The sequence below is a fragment of the Globicephala melas genome, chromosome 15 (genome assembly GCF_963455315.2).
Source record: "Globicephala melas chromosome 15, mGloMel1.2, whole genome shotgun sequence".
In the NCBI taxonomy this organism is placed as follows: Eukaryota; Metazoa; Chordata; class Mammalia; order Artiodactyla; family Delphinidae; genus Globicephala; species Globicephala melas.
The window spans coordinates 29,015,126-29,040,280 of record NC_083328.1 but is presented as its reverse complement, the minus strand read 5'-3'; the positions used below and the strand labels follow the sequence as shown (position 1 = coordinate 29,040,280).

The following is a 25,155-nucleotide window of genomic DNA, read 5'->3' as shown; positions in this document are numbered from 1 at the left end:
TTTGGTTAGCTTGTTTTCCTTTCTGTCCTTTTGTTCTTTCATTCTTTCTTTCCTCTTATAACACAGCTGATATAGAACTACATTAAGCCACGTTCAAAGTAAAAATTCCCATCAGTGCAAGGTAACGACAGGTAACTATTGAACGTGACCGAGTGCTGCTTCTTACTGCGTCCTGACAGCAACCCTGGGACGGGCAGTTTCTGTAATTATTCCCATTGAACATGTAAGGAGGCTGAGAGTCCAAGAGGTAAGTATCAAAACAAAATTCTTCCAGCACCTGGCACCTGGCTCTTTCCCCTTCCATCCCGGCCACAGTGCAGCAAGAACCCTGGGAGAGAACGAGCCCAAGGGCACGAGGAGGCCTTGCGGGGCGGGCGGTTGCTTTTGTCAGACCAGAGGGCAGGCCCCTCTCAAACTGTTGCTGTGGTCAGCTCACCACACAGGGGGTGCCACCCCCTTCCCAGCTGGATCCTGTCCATCTCCAGAATCAACCTAGTTCTAACTGTGCCTCTAACGTGGTCTGTGACCTTGGGGACGTGACTTAACATCTCTGGGCCTTAATTTCCTCACTAAAGGAAGAGGTTGCATTGGAATCTGGTCCTGTGATGTCTTGAGGTTTTTCAGTCCCCCTGGTTCCCCCGCTTCACGGAGGGTGGAGCTACCAGCCGAGGAAGGTCAGGATAACCTTGGCAGATTTTTCTTCCTGTTGAGAGAAGATTTTGCCGCAGATTTCCTCATTTTTGACAAATTCTAAGGGAGTCAGGGCAATAATAGGCAAGAGACAAAAAAAGGAACTCGCCATGGAAATTCAAGAGCTGCTCCGAGTCTGCCTCCCAGGCCCTCACGGCTGCCGCTGCGTCCCCGGGGGAGCCAAAAGCTGGCTCCGTCTTCTTTGAAGTGGGGTGACGGGTTGGGGGTCATGGAAGTGGGTGATGTGCCGGGCAGGCCGGGGAGCCATTGTTTTCCCCAAAACTGCTGCTGACAGTTCCCAGAGGGCCAAGAACGAAAGGGTAGAGAGAGATTCACACGGTGTTGACATTTCTGGAAAAAAGCAAATGGTAGAAAGATTCAGTTGATGTCCTTCTTGCCATTTAATAAACCAGAATGCTTCAGAGTTAGACATTTAGCATCAAAACGAGATACAGAATCCACAAATCAAATTTTCATCACAATCAAATTTTTGGATGAAGCCACATCGGTGCGGTGTGAGAGGGGGACCTGCTTACCTCCAGCCCTCGGGCTGCCTCCACCCATGTCATCTCCTTGGCATGACTTAGCCTCCGGTTCGGAGTTGGAAGGAATTCAGTAGCGCAAGATATATTGTTATGCTTTATTACGTCAACGTGTGAGTGTGGGAGTTACTTAGAATCCAGACAATCAGCTCCTCGCTGCTGTCCTGCAGTATTTTGTCAGGGTTCTAAATGAAGCATCATCTAGTACTCAAGGGGCCGTATTTCAAGAGTTCCCAGAAGTGCCACCACCCCCCTTTTGCAGAATAACAGGAAAAGACGTGCTTCAGGCACAAACAATCCTTCCAGCTCCCCAGGCGTGGAGCAAGTGAAATGTTTGTTTCTGCGAGCTTTTCTGCAAGCCTAGTTTTCCAGAGCCGTGCTCGGCGAGAGGAGAGGGTTTTGGAGCACTGCCCGTCTCACACCTGGCCTGGCGAAGTGACCCCAGCGGGGTCGTCCTGTCGCCCTAGCCCCCAGGTCCTGCTTTAGGAAAAGTGATGCTCGGTTCACTTAGACTCTGAGTGTGCCCTCTCTCCTTTCCCAAGCCCCCCACCCTCCCCCTCCCCCTCCCCCACCCCACCCCCACCCCCGTCTCATCTTGGTCATTGAAATGCTGTTAGATTTCCCTGGAGGAAAAGTGATTCCTCTGCCCCTTAAACGTAGCCCCATAGATCCGCTCTCGCGCCTTTCTGTGAGCCCGGCATGGGGCTGCCGCCTCTGTGTTTCCCACGCGGGGGCCCGGCTCTCCAGTTTGGTGTTAAGAGCAGGAGATGCAATTGGTGGGCACGATTGTAGGTTCCTTTCTGTCTGGTCTGTTTCCCCCATTGTGGGACGGGTCTCACACAGGGGTGCCCTCGGGGGGTGCGCAGACCAGCCCCGAAACGGCAGCAAACCCCACAGTGCCAGAGTTTCTCCTTTTCCCACCCCCTTCCCGCTCCTCTGACTGTGCCCAGGAGCATGTCACAGTTGGGCTAGTGTAACCTCAGCACCTTTCACGCACCTGCCGATCGCCCTTTCTAATTCAGAGCAGGCCTCGGGCCACAGTGAGTAGCCAGTCAACAGTCTTTGGCTGAAACGTAAAAACCTTGTTGCTGTTGGTATTGCAGCCATGCTGATTTCCCATTTGCAAGTAGTATTAGAAAATGTATGTTTTAGGGAATTCCCTGGCGGTCCAGTGGTTAGGACTCGGCGCTTTCACTGCCGAGGGCCTGGGTTCAATCTCTGGTCGGGAACTAAGGTCCCTCAAGCTGAGCGGCATGGCCAAAAAAAAAAGAAAAGAAAATATATGTTTTAATATATTTACTTAAGTTCCAGTTACAGAAAACTCTGAGGTGAGTCATAGTACAGGCAGCACCGGTCATGGCAGGAATCACAAAGACGGACCGTGGACGGCCGAGGTTGAGGAAGACCTGCTCGAAGGGGCCATTCAGGACACGGAGGGCACTCGGTATGGCAGCTGCGCCTACAGCCGGCCCCTTCCCTCCGTTTCAGGCATGGATCCTGAGAAACTCGAGCGGATCCAGCTGCCGGTGCCCACTGCGGCCGAGAAGACGACCTACAACCACCTACTGGCTGAAAGACTCATCAGGATCATGAACAACGCAGCCCAGCCAGGTGCCCGGGCGTGCAGGCGGTTCCCAGGGTTGGTAGAGTTACGGGGACCAGGCCCCACACTGGCACCAGGAGCCCTGGCTTCTAGATCTGGCCCTGCTGGGAATCCAGGCAGACCTCAGCCATTCCCCTGCCACATACCCCCGTGTCCTGGGCCACCCGGACCCCTCCCATCCAGCTGTGTCTTCGTCGCGAGGTCTCCTCCTCTTTCCTTCCCCCATGGTGTTTGTGCCAGACCCTCTCTTTCTTCTCCTTCCATACTCAACCCTGCTTTGGTCAGTTTTGCCTGTGTCTGCAGCCCTCCTCTTGGGGTGGCCCAAGGCCACATTTGAGCATGAACTAGGCTGAGAGTATGAGTACGAGATGTGCCCAGTGTCTGGCACGTGTCAGCCTAGTTCTGAGGTCTTGGCCAGCACCGACCTACAGCCACATTAGGGGCTAGAAAGAGCAAGTGGAATGAACTAGCACAGTGGGTCTCAGCTGGGGGCAGCTTTGCCTGGGACATTTTTGGTGGTCACAACTTGGGGAGGGGTTGCTACTGGCATCTGGTAAGCAGAGGCCAGGATGCTGCTAAACATCCTACAGTGCACAGGACAGGCCCCCACAGCAAAGGATTATCTAGCCCCAAATGTCAATGATGCTGAGGCTGAGAAACCCTAATTGCAAGGCAGGGAGAGAGGCCATCGGGGCGTGAGTGAGTGCGCGGGGAAGGGCCGGATGGAGATGCAGCCTGGTGGAGAGAGAACCGCTGGGCTGAGTGATCAGGAGCAGTCCAGGGGGTGGCCCCAGTCAGGCTCAGGAGAAGGGCAGGCGTCCAGGGTTGGGACTGCAGATGAGGACCTCAGAGTCAAGGGGGGAGGTGGCCAGAAGCACAGTGTGACTGCTGCGGAGTGAGTGCAGGGGCTTGGAGAACTGGGTCCAGGGCCTAAAGGGTATCAGTAAACTCAACAAATGTTTATTGAGTGCCTCCTGCATGCCAGCCTCTGTATGCGAGGGACGAGGGTATAGGAAGTAGGGGACAGACATGGATCCTGTACTCCAGGAGCCACGGCTGGGGGTCTGTGGAATCTAGACCTCAGTGTGGGGTCAGGGCCAGAACTAACACTGTGGGGCTCACAGATGTTTTTTTTGTTTGTTTGTTTTTGCGGTATGCGGGCCTCTCACTGTTATGGCCTCTCACGTTGAGGAGCACAGGCTCCGGATGCACAGGCTCAGTGGCCATGGCTCACGGGCCTAGTCGCTCCTTGGCATGTGGGATCTTCCCGGACCGGGGTACGAACTCGTGTCCCTTGCATCGGCAGGCAGACTCTCAACCACTGCGCCACCAGGGAAGCCCTCACAGATGGTTTTTAAAGTCACAGGAGAGGAGAGAGGCGTGTCTAGGACTGAGCTCTGGGCCACTACCGATCTCTGAAGGTGATATAGAGGGGGAGCCAGCTCCAGAGCCTGGGCCAGGCCCCACGTGGGAGGGGGAGGGCCAGGAGGAAGGTGTCCTGGGTGGCAAGAAAGATGTGGGTGGCTCAGGACCAAGAGGCGCTCGGTGGAGTCAGTTTCCACGGGAGGTCTAGTTGGGGGAGGCGGAGCACGTTCCTGAGGATGGTGGCCTCAGACCGGTTGGCAGGAGCTGTGTAACTGGACGGGCCTCGGTGATGGGGAAGGTGGAGCATGGCCTGGGTGCTGGGGAGGAGCGTCCACGGTGGGGAGGATCGGCAGGCCCCCTGAAGACGGTGTATTTCTGAAGAGAAGAGGTTGGGGCAGCTCAGAGGGACAATCTGGAAGCTTCGATGAGGCCTCAGGAGTTTGCTGCTCCCTCTGTTCCCCTGGAGAGATGGACCAGCAGGAGGAATAGTCAGCAACTTGGCAGGAACTTGCAAAGGAAGAAGGGTCTTGGTGGAAAATCACCATCTGCTTGCCTGGAGGCAGCAGGAGGGGCGTTTCTGACCTGGCCCACAGCGCAGCTCTGTGGAGGGGCAGGCGGGAGTGAGACTGTGCTCCGGAGAACTCCTGAAGTTGCAGGAGGGCAGGGGGAGGGGGGGCACTGCTGGGCCTGGGCCGCGGTGCAGAAGTGGTGGTGGGGCTGGGACGGGGAGAACGGCCGAGCTGAGACTAACCAGCCTCTGCCCGGGTGGCCCCTGGGGTTGTGTCGTGCTTAGGAAGGCCTGGTTTTGCTCGTATGTAACCAGTTCATTTTTGGGCAAACAGATTCCCTCTTCTCACCTGTTTGCTGCCCTACCCCCACCACTGCCCTAACACACACACACACACACACACACACACGCACGCACGCACCCACGCGTGCGCGCAGCGTTAAAGGCCAGCCAGGGAGGTGTGCAGCGGTGTGTCTGCCTTGAGTTTTTCCCCAGTGGTCCATCCTGGTCCCTGTTGTTTCCAAGACCTCCGAGATGTGGCCTAGAAACTACCCCCTCTCCTGGCCCCTCCTTCCACATGGAGGCCTCTCCCCAGAAATGAGATTAAAGACTCAGGGGGAGTTTGCTAAGAGCAGAATGCCCTTCAGTCAGCGGTCACGGGTGCTTTCTAGGCACGATGCCAGATGTGGGTTTTGGCATTCAGCGCACCTGGAGTCCACCACAGCCCAGGGTGAGACTTGGGACAAGCCACTTCACTTTTCTAAACCTCAGCCTTTAGAGAACCCATTGCAGTGGGGTTTTAGAGAGACTCCTTGAGGGAGCGTCTCTAAAGCACCCAGACCATGCCTGGCTCACAGCAGGACAGCAGGTTGTGTTAGTCAGAACTTGGTTGCAGTTGACAGAAACCCAACTGAGACTCGCTGAGACAATACAAACAAACAAACAAGACTGTTGGCTTGCATGACTTCAAGTCTGTTGGGCGCTGGCTTGAGGCACAGCTGAATCCGGGGCTCAAACAATGTTTTCAAGCCTGTCTTTGGGCTCTGTGGCCTTCTGCCTTGGCCAGATGACTGCCTGCAGCTCCCGCCACCTGTCTCTGTCGGGCTCTAGACTTGCTGTAGCAGAGACGCTGGGCAGCCTGGTGGAAGGGAGGACTCAGGGCTCAGTTTGTAGAACACGCTGGTGAGGTGACCACTGCGGACTATAGTGCTCGGGCCATCAGGGCCCCACCGCTGTCCCTGTCCTCTCCGCAGCCCAGCACGAGGAGAGGGTCTTGAGCCCGGTGGTTCCAGTAAGTTGTGGAACTGAGCCTTACTGACTGTGACTGGCTCCCTTGCTCGCCCCCTACCCAGTCACTGTGACCAGGGGGCTGGATGGCCCTGACCAGCCTGGGGGATGTGCCCACCCCTGGGACAGGGGAAGCAGGACCAGCTCCACCCAAATCACATGACCGAGAGCAGGGCTAGTGGATCTCCAAGGGAAACTGGGGGTGCTTGTCCCTGAAGAAAGGGAAGGAATGCTGGACAAGCAAAGTGACCGCAGATGGCCACTTTCTAGGCCTTCAATAATAAGTAGTTACCCATTTTTCCTGCCTCCTCTCCCCCCATAAGGGGACTTTGGGTAGCATTTGGTACAGGCGATTTTGATGAGAACATTCAATTGTAATTGATTGGGAAGGAGGTTGGCACATGGGGGCTCCCTCTGTACCCCCACTGGATGTCGGGGGACCTGTCAGCTGACCTCCAAGTCGGGAAGGCAAGAGACTGCCTGTGAGGGCATGCAGCCCGGGGTACGCGCGGCTGACCCCGGTGTGCTCCGCAGATGGCAAGATCCGGTTGGCGACGCTGGAGCTGAGCTGCCTGCTCCTAAAGCAGCAAGTCGTGACCAGCACGGGCTGTATCATAAAGGACGTACACCTGGCCTGCCTGGAGGTGAGGCCCCCTTCCTCCTGCACCCGTGCCCCGGGGGAGGGCAGGAGGAGGTCGAGGGAAGCTGCTGCATCCAGACCGCAGCCCGGTCCGCGGCACCACTGCGAGGAAGCTGGGCCCCAGACCCCTGCCGCCCCCTCTGCCCACTTGCTCCCGCAGACCTACCCTTCCACTGAGATGGGCCCGAGAAGCCCACTTACTAGTGAGTTTTAGTAGTTCTCTTGTATTTGGCTCTGAATTTGTCTCCGGGATTTTTTTCTTTTTATATTATGAAAGTTTTATACGTGTACAGATACACATTTATTTATTTATGGTTTATCGTGCTACTATGTTCATTCATTGTTTTAAATAGCTTTCATTGTCTTCCCTCTTATTTTCCATGTTTATTTTAGAAAGTTTAGAAACTACAGAGAGGTAAAAGGTAATGATAGTTGACACTTCGGTGTGTGTCTTTCCAGATACCACATACACTCACACACACGTTTACAAGTGAATTTTTCTTTTTATAAAAACAGAGTTATCAAGGCCATGTTGTAGAACCCGTTTCTCTCATGTAACTGTGTATCAGCAGCTTTCCATGTCATCACATTGAATCGTCTGTCCTTTGCCCATTTTTATTTTGAGCTCCTTCTCCCCCACCCCCTTACGAAGAACCACTTTATAGATTAAGATTATTAGCCCAGCGTCTGTCTTATATAGACTCAGACTTTAGAATTTGTGATTTACCCAACTCACTCGCCTCCATGAGACCTGCCCCCTCACACCCTCCCTCTCTTTTAACAGGGAGCCCGAGAAGAAAGTGTCCACCTGGTGCGGCATTTCTATAAGGTAAACTGCCGGAACTCAGGGGTACAGCAGTGTGTGTGTGTGTCGTATAAACCAGACTGTAGTGTCTTCAGTTATTTCTTACACCCTATGGGTCCTGAGTAAAAATGTTCAATTTCATCCTCTCCGGAGCAGTGGTCTCTGCACTTTTCTGTCCATGCTCTTGTATCAGAACAACTTTTGAGGACTCACCCCTAGTATGGGACTGTTTATTTATCAATTATATATGAATTTGTTCATTGATGGATTTACATGTAAATGATGAATTATATACAGATAGTCATATGACTAAATAATACATATGAACTTATGTGTTCATGAATTATATATGCTTATACATATAAAATTACTGAATTACATATGAGTTTATAAATTATATGCATGTGTATTATTTATATACATGTACAGGCAGACCTCAGAGATCCTGTGGGTTTGGTTCCAGATCACCACAATAGAGCAAATGTCACAATAAAGAGAGTCACGCAAACGTTTTGGTTTCCCAGCGCTAATCAAAGTTATGCTTACATTGTACTGTGGTCTGCTAAGTGTGTGATAGCATGGTGTCTAAAAAAAGAGTACATACCTTAATTAAAAATACTTTACTGCTAAAACATGCTAACTATCATCTGACAACACAGGGTTGCCATGGACTTTCAATTTGTAAAAAACATTCAGTATCTGTGAAGCAGTAAAGCAAAGTGCAATAAAATGAAGTGTGCCTGTGTGCACATACAGGCTCTAAACATTTATCATGAATGTAGTGAGAGCTGGTAAAGGACCACCATAACTTTCAGTATTTGGAAAACTTGTAGATCTGTCTTCAGTTTCCAGATGATTCGTTTTAAGATACTGCATTGTGATAGTTTTGTTTACCTCTTTTCTTAAGGCATAATATAGCCTTAGGCAAGGCTCATCATTTGTCAGCAACAGTGGATTAATCCATATGCCAAGCAGTCTTAGTTTCTGACTCTTTGGCCTCCACATCAGATCTCTCCAGATCCAGTGAGTGGTGGTTTCCCCTTGTACTCTGGCTGATGAAGAGATCCTCCCTGGAGGAGGAAAGGCGTGGGCCCCACCCTTTTCTCATTCACTTGCGCTGTTATTCATTGTTTGTACTCACAGCAGTTTAGCTGTGAGCTAGATACACATATGAACGGGAATCTTTTTCTTTGTAAGAAGCTTTTTAAGCCACCGCCCATCATTGTCAGTGTTCGTTGAGATAAAACCAGGTCATGTAATCTGGAAGTGTACCTTGCCGCGATCAGATGACGCCACGCAGCTGCAGTACGGCGGACATGCCCAGACGAGGGTGGTACCACTGTGGGCCCCACGCACCGGGGCAGAAATCCCAGTCTCCCCTTAGACCGGCCCAAACCACACTTGGCCTTGAAGTGAGGATACGAGTCCTCGGCAGAGGCATCTTTGAAGCTCTTTCCGGTATAACTGCTCTTAGTTTATTCCCCTGCCCCCCACCCCCACCCTGGCCCCCAAAAAGCTTCTGGATTGCAAAAACAGGAAGACATATAGGTAGGCATCTTCCCAGAGGATTTTTCTTTCTCACTGACAAAAGGAGAACTGTATTTGAATTGCAGCTCCCTTCTCCCAACCCAGATTTTTCTCTCTTGTATCCTAAAAGGTTTGCACCCTAAGTACAGTATCTCACAAGCTTATGGATATTCTCAAGGGTTGCTATTTCTGTGGTTATTGCATGGTTCTCACACCACACAAGAACTTCCAAGTTTACCTGTGGTTCTGATCACTGGAAAAACATATAGAGGACCTATTGCTTTTCCCACCCCCAACTGTGTGTGGAGTGGGGGGGGCGGGGAGGGCGCTTAGGAGACAGGCCAGGTCTAGCAGCCCTGACATGCTCAGCCAAGTCTCCCCTGCCCTCCCCCGTTGCAGGCCTATCCAGGGTGGTCATAATGACTTGTGTGCATCAACTCATTTTGTCTTCCTATTGCACAGACGTGGGCTCTCATCCCAGTCTTGCAGTGAAACAAAGAGAGGCTCCAAGAGGTACGGCTGAGATTGGCCCCTGGTCTATGTGTCTCACAGCCAATTCCTCCCCACCACCCTGTTCTGGGAGGCACCTCCGGGGCAGAGTCATCTGGGCTGCAGGAACTCCAAAACCCCAAAGGCGCACCTCAAAAACAAATGGAACAAGCCGTATACTTTTAGAGTTAAGCATATTTAATCATACTCTTCCTTTCAGAGGTGTGGAGCCTCATAGCTTTAACATGACAACCGAGATTCTTATTTTCTCCAACCATTCGCAGCAAGCAGATGGCCTTAAATACTTGAAACGTTAACCCTTTTTATATTTTAATTATATATGAAGTTATTTTTGTTGTTTTTACTTAACTGCCTTGACACTAGAAATCTAACTACACATGCTTGAAAAAAAGGAGAAAAGCGTTGAGGTTCCATTTGATATTTGGGCTTTCTTTTGGGTGTGTGTGTTCTTATTCACGTGTGTATTTCACTTCCTGGTGATTTACCAGAACTCGCTAATAAGAAACAGATGGTCCCAAAAACCTCAAACTGGAGTTTATAATACTTTGTTGTTTATGGGGAAAAAATGTGCATAATCTTCTCTTTCCTTCCTTTCTTTTTAGGGAGAAGAAATCTTTTTGGACATGTTTGAAGATGAGTACAGGAGCATGACGGTGAGTGAGGGGCCAGACGCGCTTGTGGGTATGCAAAGCTTGTCCTGCTGAACCAGGGGAGAACTCGTCTCATTCGGAGCTCTCCATCCGAATGACAGAGACTGGTGGGGAAGTGCATTGAAAACAGTGCCTTTTGATCCCCACCAGTGAAACTTCAGATGACGTTCACTCCCCCTAAGTTGGGCTGAGTCATAAGATGGTTCAGAAAGATTCACTTTGATATGAATAGTATTTGATTGAGGACTTAGTCCGTGTCAGGTGAGTCCGTGTCAGGTGTGTGCAGCATGTCGTACATGTGAAATCTCTTAATCCCCATGTCAGCCTGATGGGAGTCACTGCTATCATTATCCTGCTTTTGCCGATAAGGAAATAAGAGTCAGGGAGCTTGAGGGAGGCGCCCACATGTGCCCAGGCATCGAGGAGCAGAGCCGTCACCTCCCAGTGCCCTGCCCTGCTCTGCATATTGTGCTGCCTCCTTCTTCTCTGTGCCACCAGAATGTTCCCGCACCTGGCTTTCCCTCGAACCTGCAGTGCCAGCCCGGGGTCTCCCCTGTCTTGCAGAAGATTGCAGGTTGCTCTGTTTTGTTCATTCGCCTCTGGATCCCCAGCACCTGCCCCTTAGTTGACACTCAGTAACTAGATGATAAATCGCCCTTTTCACGGACAAAAGAGTGAAGTGATTCGGGAACTTTACAATAAACCCAAGGGTTTAAAATGTCAAAAAGAAAAAGACAGTGTGTGCTGCGTGGCTCCCTGGCCCATCTCCGGGCGTCTGGATGGCTGGGCCCTCACCACATCCTCGCTCACAGCACATCTGAGGCCTCGCGGAACCTGTTCAAGGGAAAAGTGTAAATTGGTATAATTCACCTCCAGAAGTGCCCCAGCAGTGACCAGGCCTCCTCTCGGTGCTATGTGAGCCGCCCGTGTGCGCCTCACACCTTTGATGCCCACACCCCATTATCCCCTCGACCCCCCCAAAGAGTGTCTCAGTCTTCTACTCTTTGGACCATGAATTGGAGTGGAGTGGAGTCAGTGGTCAGCTGCCGCCTTATGTTATGCCCGTGACGTCCCCTTCCACAATGTAATTCTCCAGAAGTTTGGCTTCTTGTTTGGAAACGTAAGGCTCGTGTGTCACTTGACAACACAGTAAAGCTTGGGCTCCTAAACCCCTGCACAGTTTCTGCTTTTGCTACTTACTAACTGGAACCCTGAGCGGGTTGCTTACTTCTGAGCCTGGATTTTTCCATCTGTAAAATGGGGCCCAGACCACACAGCTTTCCAGGCTGGTTGTGAAATACCTAAGGGCTGCCTCCTATAGAGGTTCAGCACCACGGATATTGGGTTCCCCTCCCTCCTGCCCTAGGGAGCTTCCTGGGTTTTGTTTGTTTGTCTCAGTGACACATTTATTGCATGTTTTGCACAAAGCCTGGAACTCTAGGGAAGGAACAGCTGGCATATACCCAGCACCCCTATCTGAGTTGTTAGCTCAGACTTAAGGAAATCAGCACTAAGCTCAGCGAAGTTGGCACAGCCTCTCGGGTGCTGCCAAAGCCAGGCCTTCACTTCTGACCCTTCACTGTTTCTCCTGTCACCTCTTGCTTCATGCAGAGGCATAATGGGCAGGAGTCCTCGAGGGGGCTTGTCGGAGGTGGTTGGGAGTGGAGGGGTGGAGAGGAGGGAGCTGCGAGGGAGCCGAAGGCAGGCCGGGAAGGCCCTGCAGGAAGGCTGGAACCCCAGGTGCCCCGGAGACAGGGCTCTGCCACCCCCACTCTGGCGTAAAGGAATAGCGACGGTAGACCTCAGGCCTTTGGAGGAAGGCTTCACGGGTCCAAAATAAGAAGGTAGGCAGCACGTGCGAAGGGGCTCCCTGTTCACCAGGTCTCTGGACGGCCGGACCCTCTCCACAGCTCTGCCTTGTTTAGTCAGCTTTATGTTACAGGAGGGAAAAAAGTGTGATATGATTGAAGCCCACTTTCTAAAAGAGACCAGAAAAAGCTCATGATGCTTAAAGGAGTAAAATTAATTCTATAGAATATTTACCTTTGTGAAATGTCATTCCTTTATGAGGCCAGGTAAATGAAGTGTCAGTGTCCAACAACACGTGCAATTAAGGGGTCAGTACTGACGCAACAAAGTTCCAGGAGGGGAGGTGATGTTAGCATGTGTCTTGGTAATCGGAGAAGGCTTCCTGGAGGCGGTGTGGAAGGAGGCAGACAGCTCTGCCCCTCTGGCCCAGTGGCTGTGGGCACGCGCCCTCCCTCCGAGCTCAGCGATCCCCTCTGTAGTATGGGACAGCCCCAGCACCCGCCCAGTAGGAGGTGAGCCCTGCAGGGGCCTGGCGAGAAGTAGGTGCTTAATAAGTGACTTGGTTCTGTTACCCCAGGTAAGAAGCCAGGGGGACAAGGAAGGAAGGGGAAATGCGGGTTGTGTTGTGGAAATCATAGTGGGTCTGGAGAAGGGCAGGCCTGGGTCCGTGTCATGGTTCTGCCGCCAGCCAGCTGAGTGCGCCCACATCCATTCCTCGGCTTCCCCAAGCCTCCGTTTTCTCGGTAAGTTCGGCAGCCTCCCTGCTGGGGTTGTTGGGAGGCTTGGACAGGGCCTACGCGCAAAGCCGCTAGTTCTCTGCCTGGCCCGCAGTCAGGTCCCCTTAAACGGGGGCCACGTCGCTACATCTGCTGTCATCGTATTGGAAGTGCCAGCGAAGGAGGCGGGCAGCAGTCAGGCTTCCGCACACAGGGCAGACCACCCTAAAGGGACCACCGTAAAGGGCTGGCCTCCTTACTGAGGCCCCTCTCCCTGCTGCGGCGAGGGGAACAAGAGGGTGAGAAAGAAGAGCTTTCCACAGCAGGGAGGCAGCTTCTCCAGAGTGTCTGAGCTGTCACTGCAGATGAGGGGACATCTGCAACTTCAAAAACAACAAGGCACATCTCTCACATCTGGCTGCCTCGAGGCTTCACTCAGTCTGAATCTCAGTTGATGTGCTCTTTAATATGTGCCGATGGAGGTGAGAGGCCAGTGTCACCTGCCCCAGCGCCTTCCTCCCTTCAGTGAGCTTCCCTTCGATGTCTGTCTTCTAGATGAAGCCCATGAATGTGGAATATCTCATGATGGACGCCTCCATCCTGCTGCCCCCCACGGGCACGCCGCTGACGGGCATTGACTTTGTGAAGCGGCTGCCGTGTGGTGACGTGGAGAGGACCCGGCGGGTGAGTGGGCGCTCTACTCAGCCTCTCCTGGGCTGCTGCCCTCCAGGAGCACCTCCGGAGCGGGGGGCGGAGGGTTCCCGACCACATCCAGACCTGCCTTCCAACACGCCTTCAGGAGAGCCAGAGCTCCTCCCTCGCACCCCGCCACCAGGCCTAACTTCCCCAGGCGCGCTGCCCTTTGTTAAAGCAGAGATTGAAATTCCATCGTATCTGGCCACAGATGCCGGATGTCGGTGTTGGTGGCAGGCAGGCTGCCTTCGCTGGCGCGGAGCTGGCCCCAACCCCAGAGCTCTGAAAGAGGAAGCGGGGCCAGGCTTCTGCGAAGGAGCATGGGGGGTGAGCAGTCGACATAGTGCAGGTGAGGCTGCTGTGAAATCAGCCCCGTGAGGCCGGGTCCCCCAGAGATGGTGGTGTTAAGGTATCTGAGGGATCTTGGGGACGAGGCACACGCAAATGCAATTGTGATTCTCGCTGGCCTTCAGGAGAGGTGTGTGAAGAGATTAGTTCTCAGAACCCAGCTGCAGTGTGTGCTTCCGTTATCAGCACTTTTTTTCTGAAGCAATCTCCCAGGGCTGTTCAGGGTATTTTATCTCCCTGGTAAGATCAGTTTCTTTCTTAGAAAGCACCATAACCTTTTCCTAGAAAATCGTTCCCTGGAGATATGGCGGTTAGTGGATAAATTAGAGGAATTCATTGCACTCGGCTCCCGTTATCAGGCCGCATCTTCCTCTGAGTTAATCCAAGTGTAACCAGAGTGGCAGAAGTGTTTTAACCTTTAGATTTTGAGGAGCGGGATTAACTTGCTGGATCTGCCTAAAGCAAGAGGATTCCATGGCCTTCCTGCTGGTGATTTTGCCTCAGATGCCTGGCCGGGTGGGGGTGGGTCACAGAGGAAGTTGGACCTGTGTCTACAGTCAATCCACATTCCCTGCTGTCTGACCAAACCCACAACCCTCACCGCAGGACCCACCCTCTCTCCGGGCCAGTGACACCTTCCTTCCTTGTGCTCCCAGCCAGGGCTGTGGGCCCCATGGCCGGGCACGTGATTGTTTGCGGGCGGCAGTGTTTGCACTGGGCATCCTTGGCATCGGCCTTTACGGGGGGATTGGTTCTGACAAATGCATGTCATGTCTGCACTCCTTCATGGAGTGGACACGCTCACCCTTAACCTTTGGTTGGCCTAGGAGATGCTCCCAAGCAGGGTAATGGCAACACACCCAGTCAAGCTGTTGTTTCCCCAGGCCAGAGAGGACCCCGTCCCCAGGTCCTCCTTGGACCCTGAGCCAGAAGGTCCAGAAGATTGTGAACGTTGAGAGCTGCTGCTCTGGGTTGCATCCTGCCTTCTTTTCAGTCCACAGTCCGTCAGGTTTCCTTAACAGTCACATGAGCTCATAGCCTGTGTGATAAAGCAGATCATTCATATCAGTTCTTTACATGAATTTCCTCACGTAATTCTACAACCACCCTAGAAGGTTGGCGCTAGTATTATCCCCATCTTGCAGAGGGATAAACTGAGGCACGAAGAGGTCAAGTGATTTGCTCAAGGTCCCCCAGCTAATAAGTAGCAGAGCCAGAATTCAACCTAGGCAGCGTGGCCATTCTGACCCGCTGCCTGCCACTGCCGCCTTCATTGTGTTTATTAGCCCCACTCCTCAAGGAATCAGAGTCTAGAGGGCGAGGTGGGCAGAGGCAGTGCCATTCCATGGGCCAAGGCCGTTTCTAAAGGAACATGGGGTCAGGTCCCTAATCCTACCCGGGGAAGGAGGTGGAGCAGCACAGAGGGCTGGTCCTTGAGCCAAGACTGTGGGGAAGGGCTGGGCAGCTGGGGGAGGCAAAGGCCCAGAAAGACGTGGCACATTCCAGCACCTCCGACAAAGAGGGGACTGTGGCCGGAGCCCACCGTGAGGGAGGCTACGTGGGAAGTGATGGGGCTGGGAGGAGCTGAAGGAGGCAGTTCCCAGAGGCCTTGGAGCCCAGCGAGGACCTTGGCCTTGTTGGCTGGTTCCTGGCATCATGTCCTGCTGGCTTGGGGCAAACGATTTTGATCCACAGGAGAAATTTAGGGGTGAGGCGTATGGCAGAGGGAAGGTTGCTTGGGCTTTGGGGTTCCTGCTCCCTTCTGAGCCACTGTCTCCTCACCCAGAAAGCAGCAGTGCCTGCCCTGCCAGCGTCCTCAGGAGGACTCAGCAGTAAGGCAAAAACACAAAGGCCAGTAGGTGCCTGAGGCTGGGGTTCTTCCTCCCTTGCCCTCACATCTCTCTTAGTTCAAGTTCCCAGGACTGTGCTGCACGCCTCCCTTGCCCCAGATGGGCTGCTAACTGAAGCACAGGCAGAGCCCCTGGGACGTCTGGGCTTCCCTGGGGTCGCTTGTGTCCGGTGAGTTTATAAAAGCAACTCTCAATTCCCAGCATCCGTAGGTATAGAGCCAGGGAGAAGGTGGCAGGATGAGATAAAAGGGGGCTGGCCATCTCAAAGCAGAGCCATCCACCTGAGAGAAGCTTCCGTTTGTGACTTCCAGGATCCATTTCTGAAGGGGAATTTTGACCCTTCGCCCCAGTCCAGTTCCTGATGCAAGGCAGCTGTCTGGAATCCTCCAGAAGCTTAGCTCCTCGGCCCATTTCAAGCATCAGAACACAGCAGTGTGCTTTGAATTTGAGCTAAAGGAAGTGTATGGTTTAGCAAGCAATTGAGGGCTTATGTGGTTTGTTTCATGTTCTTTGCTTGTATCCAGAGAACATTCCATTTCGTCCTGTTGGATTCAAAGGTTTTCCTTCCCTTTCTTTTTTCCTTCTGCCGAGTATAGGCTTTTCTAACTTTTAGGAGGCTGACCCTTTTCAGAAATCCCACCCTTTATTTTCCTTAAGGACTTGTCAAAGTAGTTCAAACCACCCTTACTGGTAAATCATTCCTTCGTACGTTCGTCAAAGAGCCGCTGGACTCCTGAGGGTGCAGGAGTGAGGAGGGCATGCGGCCCTACTCGGGGCCTCTCATCGCATGGAGAGAGGCAAAGTTTATGAACAAGTGTGATACCAGGCTGCAGTGAGGGCTATGAAGGAAAGAGGGGACACAGCTTTGGAGAGAGTGATCAGGGGAAGCTGCTCGGCCAAGGTGACATCTGAGCAGAGACCTAGAGAGTGAGAAGGAGCCAGCCAGGCAAAGATGTAAAGGAGGCACTTTCCAGACAGAGGGAGCAGTAAGTGCAAAGGCTGCGAGATGCAGAAGAGTAAGGCATGTCCAGGGAGCAGGGTGACTGGAGCGGAGTGAGGGAAGGGGTTAGGAGAGGAGGGTCAGAGCCTTGCAGACCGCGGGGAGACATCTGGCAATAAAGTCATGTTTTCCCTCTTGCCTTTTGCAAGTTACACCATTTATCCTATCATTCGACGTATTTATCAAGCATTTTCTAGGCACTGTGCTAGATGCAAGAATAGAGAGAAAACAAATAATACAAAATAAGACCAAAATAGCAAGAGTGCCACTGAGCCATCCCAGCTAAGAAGGGAGATTCATGTTGAAATGAGGTCACAGGAACTACTGGCATCTGATGAGGACATGCATGCAGAACCTTGGACTTGAGCTGGACCCACCCCACATGGAAGGGCAGTTGAGAGAAGCAGTTAAGAAAGAACACAGGCTCACAGACCAACCAAGGTTCAATCCCAACTTTAGCTGTGTGACCTTGAGCAAGTTACTTAACCTCCCTGAGCCTCAGGTTCCTCATGTGTCCTGCCTGTCAGGTCTTGCCCAGAGTAAATGGAAGAGAGCAGCTGTGAGGTGCCTGAAGAGTGGTAGAGCATTCTAGCATCTTGAGTGGGAAAGAAACAGAGTCTTTTAATGATCTAAACCTACTGAAGTTTAATGCTAGAGAAAAGAGAGTTAGGGAGAGGACTTTCTGGTGAATACCCAAAACTGAATTTAAGCCACTAGCCATCTTTTTTTTTTTAACATCTTTATTGGAGTATATTTGCTTTGCAATGGTGTGTTAGTTTTTTCTGTATAACAAAGTGAATCAGCTATACATATACATATATCACCATATCTCCTCCCTCTTGCGCCTCCCTCCCACCCTCCCTATCCCACCCCTCTAGGTGGTCACAAAGCACCGAGCTGATCTCCCTGTGCTATGCAGCTGCTTCCCACTAGCTATCTCTTTTACACTAGGTAGCCATCTTTATGGAGTAACCATGGAAGCCATCATGAAATAAAGATATTTGCATGAAGTTTTATTTGTCCCTCCGTACGTTCTGTGTCCCTGTTCCCTGGTAAAACCACAAACAGTTTTTGTGTTTATCGCTATTGACATTGAGGAAATAGGCTATTTTTCTTTTACTCTTTGGATGTATATTACACATTAAAGAAAATACAATAACATCTCATGAAGTTTCGAAGGTAGGGGGAAAGAATTTCCTGTGATTTCATCACCCTAAACAAACAATACATTTTGTGTGTCTTCTCCCATTTTTGTTTGCAAACACATCTTTTCATGGTTGCGTGGGTATGGACCCATGGACTTGCATTCATCCTTGCTGCTTTTCTCTCTCCATCGTAGAGCAAGAAGTTTTTCATACTGTGATACAGTTTTAATAAGCCTAATTTCTTACTGCTGCATAAAAAGTTCATGTGGTGACTTTTGCCATGATTTACTCAGGCATTTTCCTGCTGGTGGACATTTTGGTTGCTCCCAGTATTACATTATTTTCAACTAAACTGAAATGAGCAGCTTCACAAATACAGTGTTTCCTTTCTTTTGGCTTATTTCTTTAGGATAAGTTCCCAGAAGTGGAATTTCTGGTTCAAAGGGTATGAATATTTCCTTGTGTGACTCTACATGTTGCCAAATTGCTTTCCAAAAGGGCTGTGCCCACTTTCAACTGCTTCAGCACTCTTTTAAGAATGACTGGCTTCCGCGGCCTCGGTGGGCTCCTAACTTGAGTGACTGTCGCCTGAACTCATCAGCTTGTGCACCCGGCAAGGGCAGCGGGAGAGAGGGCTCGGACCAAGCGTTGCTCCAGGGCTCAAGGTGTCCCCTCCACTGTCTCCCACCCTGTGATCGGGGTGGTGGACACTCCATTTGCAGAGCTCCAGCCCAGGCTCGGGGGATCCACGTGACGCGCCTGACTCCAGTATGAACCAAGCTCTGTCTGACTCGGAAGCCATCCCCCACCCCACTCATGGGGCTCTCCTTGCCAGGGCTTACTCCCAGCTGCATGGAAGCAAACCGGAAAAGTCTCTTCTTTATATTTGAGCTTGGTCAGCCGTCACGCCTTTCCAAATCTAATCTCTTCTTCCAGAATCAGTCTTTGTATCGTTCTATGATAGCATCTCAAAGAATAAGGATGCCTTTTTCCTTTTCAGTAATACTTTTAAACTTGCACATTTATTTAGCAAAGTCAAGAAAAACACTCAATAAAAGCCTGGGCCCTAATCCTTCAGTCTTATGAAGGCAAAGGCATGTGGTTGGAAGAACACAGACTTTGGAGTCTGGTTATTAGTTGAATCACCTTGGGCAGGCTACCTAACGTCTCTAGGCTTCGGTTTCCTGTCTATAAAATGGGAACCGTGCAGGGTTGTTAAAGGGCTCGAACAAGGTGACACAGTACAACCCTCACCTGTACCTGGCAGGCCATGGGTAAACAGAGGGAGCGGTTATTGTTTTAGAGGGCAGTGGGATGACCTGATGACCCTTATCCTGGTATCTCACCTTTCTTTTGTGGATTCTCGGAGTTGTGGGGCTGGTCACCATGCGTGCCAAACCCCATAGATGCCCATGGGAGCCCCGCTTTCGCCCAAGTGGAGTACTTGGCCCTGTGGGAACATGCCCTCACATTCATGTGTGTGGGCTTCTCACATGCTCTTCCTTCTCTTAGGAGTTGGGGCAGGACACAGGAAAAGTATTATTGGGGGTGTTTATTTTGTTTTATATTTTTAATTATTTTATTATTGTTATTATTTTGTATTCCTGGAAATATCTTCCATTTTGTTACTTGAAGAGCAAAAGCAGATGTTTTATCAAAAAGGTCTACCTTAGGAGCCAAATTCCAGGCTCCTTTAATGTTGGAAGGTTTCTGGTTTTCAGAGTGATCGGGCTGTAGAAAGCCACACACGTTTCTCCTTTTCATCCCCCAGCTTTGGTCCTGCTTGATTTCTTTGCCTTCAGAACTCCGAGAGGAATGGGTTTTTGTCACAGAAAAACCCTTCTTCTGTTTTATTTCCGTTTTCTGTTTTATTTCCCCTCATCTCTGAGGTCAGGACTCCTTACTTGAGAGCTCAAACAGCCAAGTAGTTTAAGTGACCACCCACATCTTGGGCTTTCTGCACTTGGGCTGGGTTTGAATTCCCTTGTGTATATGCCTAAGTGACACAAGTATCAAACATTCCTGGTTTCAGTCCCCACCTCACTTCTCTCAAGTGTGAACTTGATCACCCTGCCCCTCTCAGCTCCATTCCTTCCTGCTTAAAATCTTTACATTGCAATAAGGTGCCTATGGTGCCTGGCACGCAATTGGTGCTTAATATAGAAAACCTGTGTTGCTGGGTTTATAGTGAAACTACAACTCTTTTTCTTCTGATTATTACAGATGTCTTTATGAAGACTGCACTTTAAAACATTAAAAACAATCTGATCAATGCCACCACCACCACCATCATTATCATATAAAAGCTTATCTTTTCTCTAGCGCTTCTGGTTGACAGGGGATACCTGACCTCACAATAGGTCCAGGAGATAGGACTGTTCTTCCAGTTTTCTGCATTAGGAAATTAAGTAATTGGCCCAAGGTCTCCTGCCAGTTCTGGGCCAAGGCAGGATTAGGGTTTAGAGGTGCCCATGGGCACCCTGGTTGTCTGGGTCATCGGGAGCCAGTGCAAGCCTGGCTCTTTGCGAGCAGTCATCTGTCCCCCTGCCTCTTGCTTTGGGAGGCACCTTGTCTTATAAAGGGCAGCCTCCCGTCTCAGTGACCCAGGCCTACAGCCTCAGAACTTGGAAACAAGAGGACCCAAAAGCAGCTGCATGGCTCACCAGTGGTGACAGTGGTTTGTCCCCGTCACCTCCCTGTGCCCAGATGTTGAGTGGTGGGAGTAAGGGGTGGCTGCCCCTTTACGGACCCCGTGCTGGCTGCTGCCCCGCCAGGGTCATCTCAGAATCTCCCAGCAGCCCCGTGCGGTAGAGACTCCCGCCCCCATTTCACGCAGGAGGGAATGGAAGCTCGTGGGGGTCAGGGGCCTTGCCCAGCGTGGTGGAGCTGAGAGTCCAACGCGGACCTGTATGTCTGACACAGGAGCCGTTTGCCTCGGGCAGGCCCACCAGCTACGAGTCAGGGAAAGTGGCCCAGAGGCCACCTCCCCTGTGGCTGCCTCTCCCCCTCCTGGCCTCTTGTTGGTGGGCAAGTCAGCCCCAATCTAGGACTCAAGCGGAGGGTACCTCCAGAGCAGGCTAACCCCAGGGTGAAGGCTGCTTTCTGCACAAACTTGTCTGGCTTCCAAGGCCTGGGATTCTGCTTTGTTTCTGCTCTCTGGAAATGCCTGCTCACACTGGAGTCTGCCAAGACTCCTCGATGGGCCAGGAATCCCTGTGCTGATGGGGGCCACCTCTGTCCCCAGAAAGCTGGCTGGGGAAGTCTGAGGGGCTCTCGGGGCACTGACATCACTGCACACTTGCCAGGTGGCAGATCCTCTGCCCTGTCAGTGGCACAGCCCCTGTTGTAAGGCCAAGGGGCCAAGGCTCCTGGGTGAAGGGCTGCCGGGTCTGGCCATCCCTGAACCCCACCAGCATCTCACCTTCTGTCTCCCTCACCCCCACATCCAGTAGGTAGGTCCTTGAAACACTCATGATTTGGATTTCCAAATTCCGTGCTGGTTTAGTTGGAAGAGGCCTGGTTCTTGCCCTCCGTAGATGTGAGCAGGGGGCAGGTCACTTGGCCTCCTTGGGTCTCAGTGCCTCATCTGCGAAGCGGGGCTGCCTGCTGAGCAGGGGTGCCATGAAGGTCACATGACACTAGAGGAAAGGTCTTGGCAAGTGACAGGTGCTCAGTGAGGTGAAGTGGCCCAAACCTGAACCTGTGGATAATTGAAAACAGGGTGCATCCTTGATTGTTTTTTATCTTGGCTCTGAAAGCACCAGAACCGTGATACTGAGAGAGGGGGGCTTTATTTTGTTTGTTGTAAATCGAGAGTCACTGTGTGATTTCTCCATATGGAGCATCTCACCAAAATGACTTCAGTTTCCATCTTCTCTGCTCTCCGAACTGTTGGTCCAGGCCATCCGGGTGTTCTTCATGCTCCGTTCCCTGTCACTGCAACTGCGAGGGCAGCCCGAGACCCAGCTGCCGCTGACGCGGGAGGAAGACCTGATCAAAACGGATGACGTCCTTGATCTGAGTGAGTTGGTCACCCCAAGTCACGGCGGGGGTGGGGGGGGCACCACCAGGCTGGCTCACGCGTCGCTCGGAGGGTCATGTGCGACCTGCATGTTGTACTGGGATTGATGCGTGACCATGAGCTAACAGAGTGTGCTTGTCACACGAAACTTTCGAAGAAAGGGCCCTAGATTCTGGGCACCTTGAAGTCAGTCTGTGGGCCCTGCTTTCTGGAGACCAGTGGGCGCTGTGTGGGGGTTTTGCTGAAAGATCTGTGCACAGTGATTGGGGTCTCAAGCGGGGGTGGGCACAGCTCCAGGGTCCCTACCCTCCGTATAGTCATAGCAGCACCAGTCTGATTGGTTTTGTGTATTAAAGGTTGTCTGTATGATTTTAATGAGGATTCTAAAGGATTCTGCTGCTAAAACAAAGAAAACTTTCAAAAATGCAAATCACCAGCATTTAGGTAAAGATGATGGCTTTGGAAGCCAGAGAACCATGTGCTTAGCCTGCAAGCCTGGGCTTCTTATTTAACCACGCAGTGCCTCAGTGCTCTACCCTGCAGTGTGAGGCTGAGATTTAAAGGAGACAGTGGGTACAAAGCCTGGTCATGTTCCCGTAACCCTTCTCATATTCATATAACTCTCTTTTTCCTCTGTTTGCTGTGGGGCACGTGCACACTGACGGGCAAGATAGTTTTTTGTTTCTTAAAGACATTATGATATTTTAGGACTCTTTGGTTATAAGAGATAGAAAACCCAACTTAGACTAGCCTAAGGAAAAAGAAAGGGGAATTTGCTGATAACCACTGTCAAACCAGAAGTAGTTCTGCCTTCAGGCATGGCTAGATCTAGGGACTCAAGCAGTGTCATCAGGAAGCTGCCACCCTCCATCTCTCAGCTCTGCTTTCCTTTGTTCTGGCTTCATCCTCCAGAGGGCTCTCACCAAGTAGTGACAAGATGGCCAAGATCTGCTGAACTGGCTAAGCAGCGCTGACAAAAACAGAGCTTCTCTTTCCCTATAACTTTTTAGAAGTTGGCTAGGCCAAGGTCACATGCTCAGCTGTGGTGCTGGGAGGTGGGACCTGTTCCTTTTGAACCCCATCACCTGGGGATGAGGAAGGAGGGGGCCCTCAAAGGAAAATCACAAAGAAGAGATGGGAGCTGGAGAGGCAGGAGCAGCAGATGGCCACTCTGTAGTGTACAGTGATGAGAGGGCCCTTGTTTTAAATCAGCGTTATTGAAATATAGTTTACATCCAATAAAATTCACCAAGTTTTAGTGTACAACTGAATGAGTTTTAACAAAACTCATTCAGTTGTGTGACCAGCGATTATGATATAGACCATCGAGGGCTGGCTTTTGAGCCAGGTACCCCTGCCCTGCTCTGTATTCCCTCGAGCAAATGATTGAAACCACCACAGCTTCTGTTTCCTCACCTGTAAAATCAGGATGATCTTCCTTACGTTACGGGGCTGTTTTGAGACTTGAGTGAACTGTAATATGAAATAGAATATGACCGAGCATAGTGCCTCGCATATGCTCAGGAGACCGGAGTATTACCCAATAATCAAATGCGGTGGTGCCTGTGAAGAGCAGGGCACGCTGCCTGACACACGGAAGGTTCTCGGTAAATGAGTATTATGGGTTTTACCTGATTGTCCGACTCCTTTTTCTTGCCTCCTCTTGGTTTCTGCTCTTTTTTCCTTCTCTCTCAGAAGAACAAGGAAGCTACGTCCCCTCTGTGCTCTATGCCCATCTTCTTTGGCCCTTTTCCCCCTTGAGAAATGGTCACAGGGGTTTCTGTAAAGGTTTAAATTGATGGAATTGGCTGGAGAGACCCATAAACCCATCTTTCTCTGATTGGATTCAAGGAAAGAGAGAGAAACAGTGTGCTTTAAAGGGGGCCACTCCATCAAGGCAGCAAGAATGTTTGCATCCCTGAAATGGAATTAAATTTTATGCTGGGAATTCATATTCCCTCCCTCCTCCCGCTAGGAATGGCCTGCTGAAACAAAGGTTAAAAGTATTTCACTTATCAATTTTAATTGATTAGATTGCTAGTTGAGATCACTTAAATGAGCCTTTTTGGGTAGTTGGCCATTAAGAAAGCAATGGCTGGGGCTTCCCTGGTGGCGCAGTGGTTGAGAGTCCGCCTACCGATGCAGGGGACACGGGTTCGTGCCCCGGTCCGGGAAGATCCCACATGCTGCGGAGCGACTAGGCCTGTGAGCCATGACCGCTGAGCCTGCACGTCTGGAGCCTGTGCTCCACAACAGGAGAGGCCACAACAGTGAGAGGCCCGCGTACCGCAAAAACAAACAAACAAACAAAAAAGAAAGTAATGGCTGTCTGTCTTTACCCAACCTGATTGCAAATTATGTCTTTGCTAAAGAGGGTGCCGTCCAGAAAATACTATGAATTATGGATTTTATGAGCATATGGTACTAGAGTAAGATACGCATGTGTTGACTTTTCTTTTCGGTGTTTATTCTTAAATGCTGGAGCTTCTCACCTTCCATTGGGGAAAAATTAACATGCTTTGCACTTCACAAAATGCCTTCCTGTGTATACTAAAGGTAGGAAACCTCCTAATGTAGGTGAAGGCATTCATAGTTGCTGAATGTTGGAGGCTGGGCTTGCTTCTTATGAGGCCGTGTTTTGTCTCCCTGAAGCTTGAGGAAGCTGACTCAGGGAGAAGTGTTTGGGGGTTGGTCAACTTTTATCTAAGGTGATAGGGTCTGCTTAAAGGAATGCCAGCTCTGCAGCAGGAAGAGACTTTAACTGTATTTGCTAAACTTGTCACACTTTGATAAGAAACCACAGCATAAGAGCACTCAGGAGCCATCCCACATGTCCAGCAGCCAGCTGGGGGGCCAGGTATGGCAGGTGAGCTCTGTCAAGGTGGCTTCCAAAGAAGAGCATCAAAGAGGCCATCACCCCTTCGGAAAAAATGTGAACTGTGCTGAAAGCCTGTTTCGTTTTCACTGGAAAAAAGTGTGGTGTGGGGAGGAGGTCAGGACTGGCAGCCATAAAGGAAGGAGGGGAAGGCGAGGGAGGGAGGGAGGGAAGGGGGAGGGGAAGGGAAGACTAGAGTAGACTTGACTAGGCGAAGTCGATTCGATTTTAGAGGGAACATAGAGTCTCTGTACACGCAGGCTTCAGCTTCAGAAGTTTGTGCCTTGTGCTAAGCCTCATTTCCTTGGCTCTTCCGTTTCTCTTTTAACCACCCCTGCTCCCTGCCGCCCCCAGCATGTTAAAGCAAAGGGAAGACATCATGTTACTGCGTCTGTAAATACTTCTCTCTAACAGTTAAGGAGTTTGGGTTTCTCTCCTTGATTGAATTGGTTGCCACCGTTGCAGATGGTGAGCTTCCCCAGCCCCGACGCTGCTCTGGGTAGAGCCCGGAGACGGGGCGCGCTCTCCTGTGTTCCAACCACCTGGCCCCATTGACGTTTGGTTTTGCGGC

At 51.2% G+C, this 25,155-nt stretch overlaps 1 protein-coding gene across 6 annotated transcripts in view; it reads left to right on the top strand.

Moving 5' to 3' along the window:
- Positions 1 to 25,155, top strand: part of CLEC16A (C-type lectin domain containing 16A) — a 206,922-nt gene that overhangs the window by 80,870 nt on the left and 100,897 nt on the right. For all 6 annotated transcript variants that reach the window (XM_030883952.2, XM_060284270.1, XM_060284271.1 and 3 more), the window contains exons 13-18: positions 2,721 to 2,843; positions 6,530 to 6,639; positions 7,420 to 7,464; positions 10,080 to 10,130; positions 13,208 to 13,336; positions 21,589 to 21,709. In XM_030883952.2, coding sequence (XP_030739812.1) covers positions 2,721 to 2,843; positions 6,530 to 6,639; positions 7,420 to 7,464; positions 10,080 to 10,130; positions 13,208 to 13,336; positions 21,589 to 21,709 — 579 coding nt within the window. The remainder of the gene's footprint in view (positions 1 to 2,720; positions 2,844 to 6,529; positions 6,640 to 7,419; positions 7,465 to 10,079; positions 10,131 to 13,207; positions 13,337 to 21,588; positions 21,710 to 25,155) is intronic.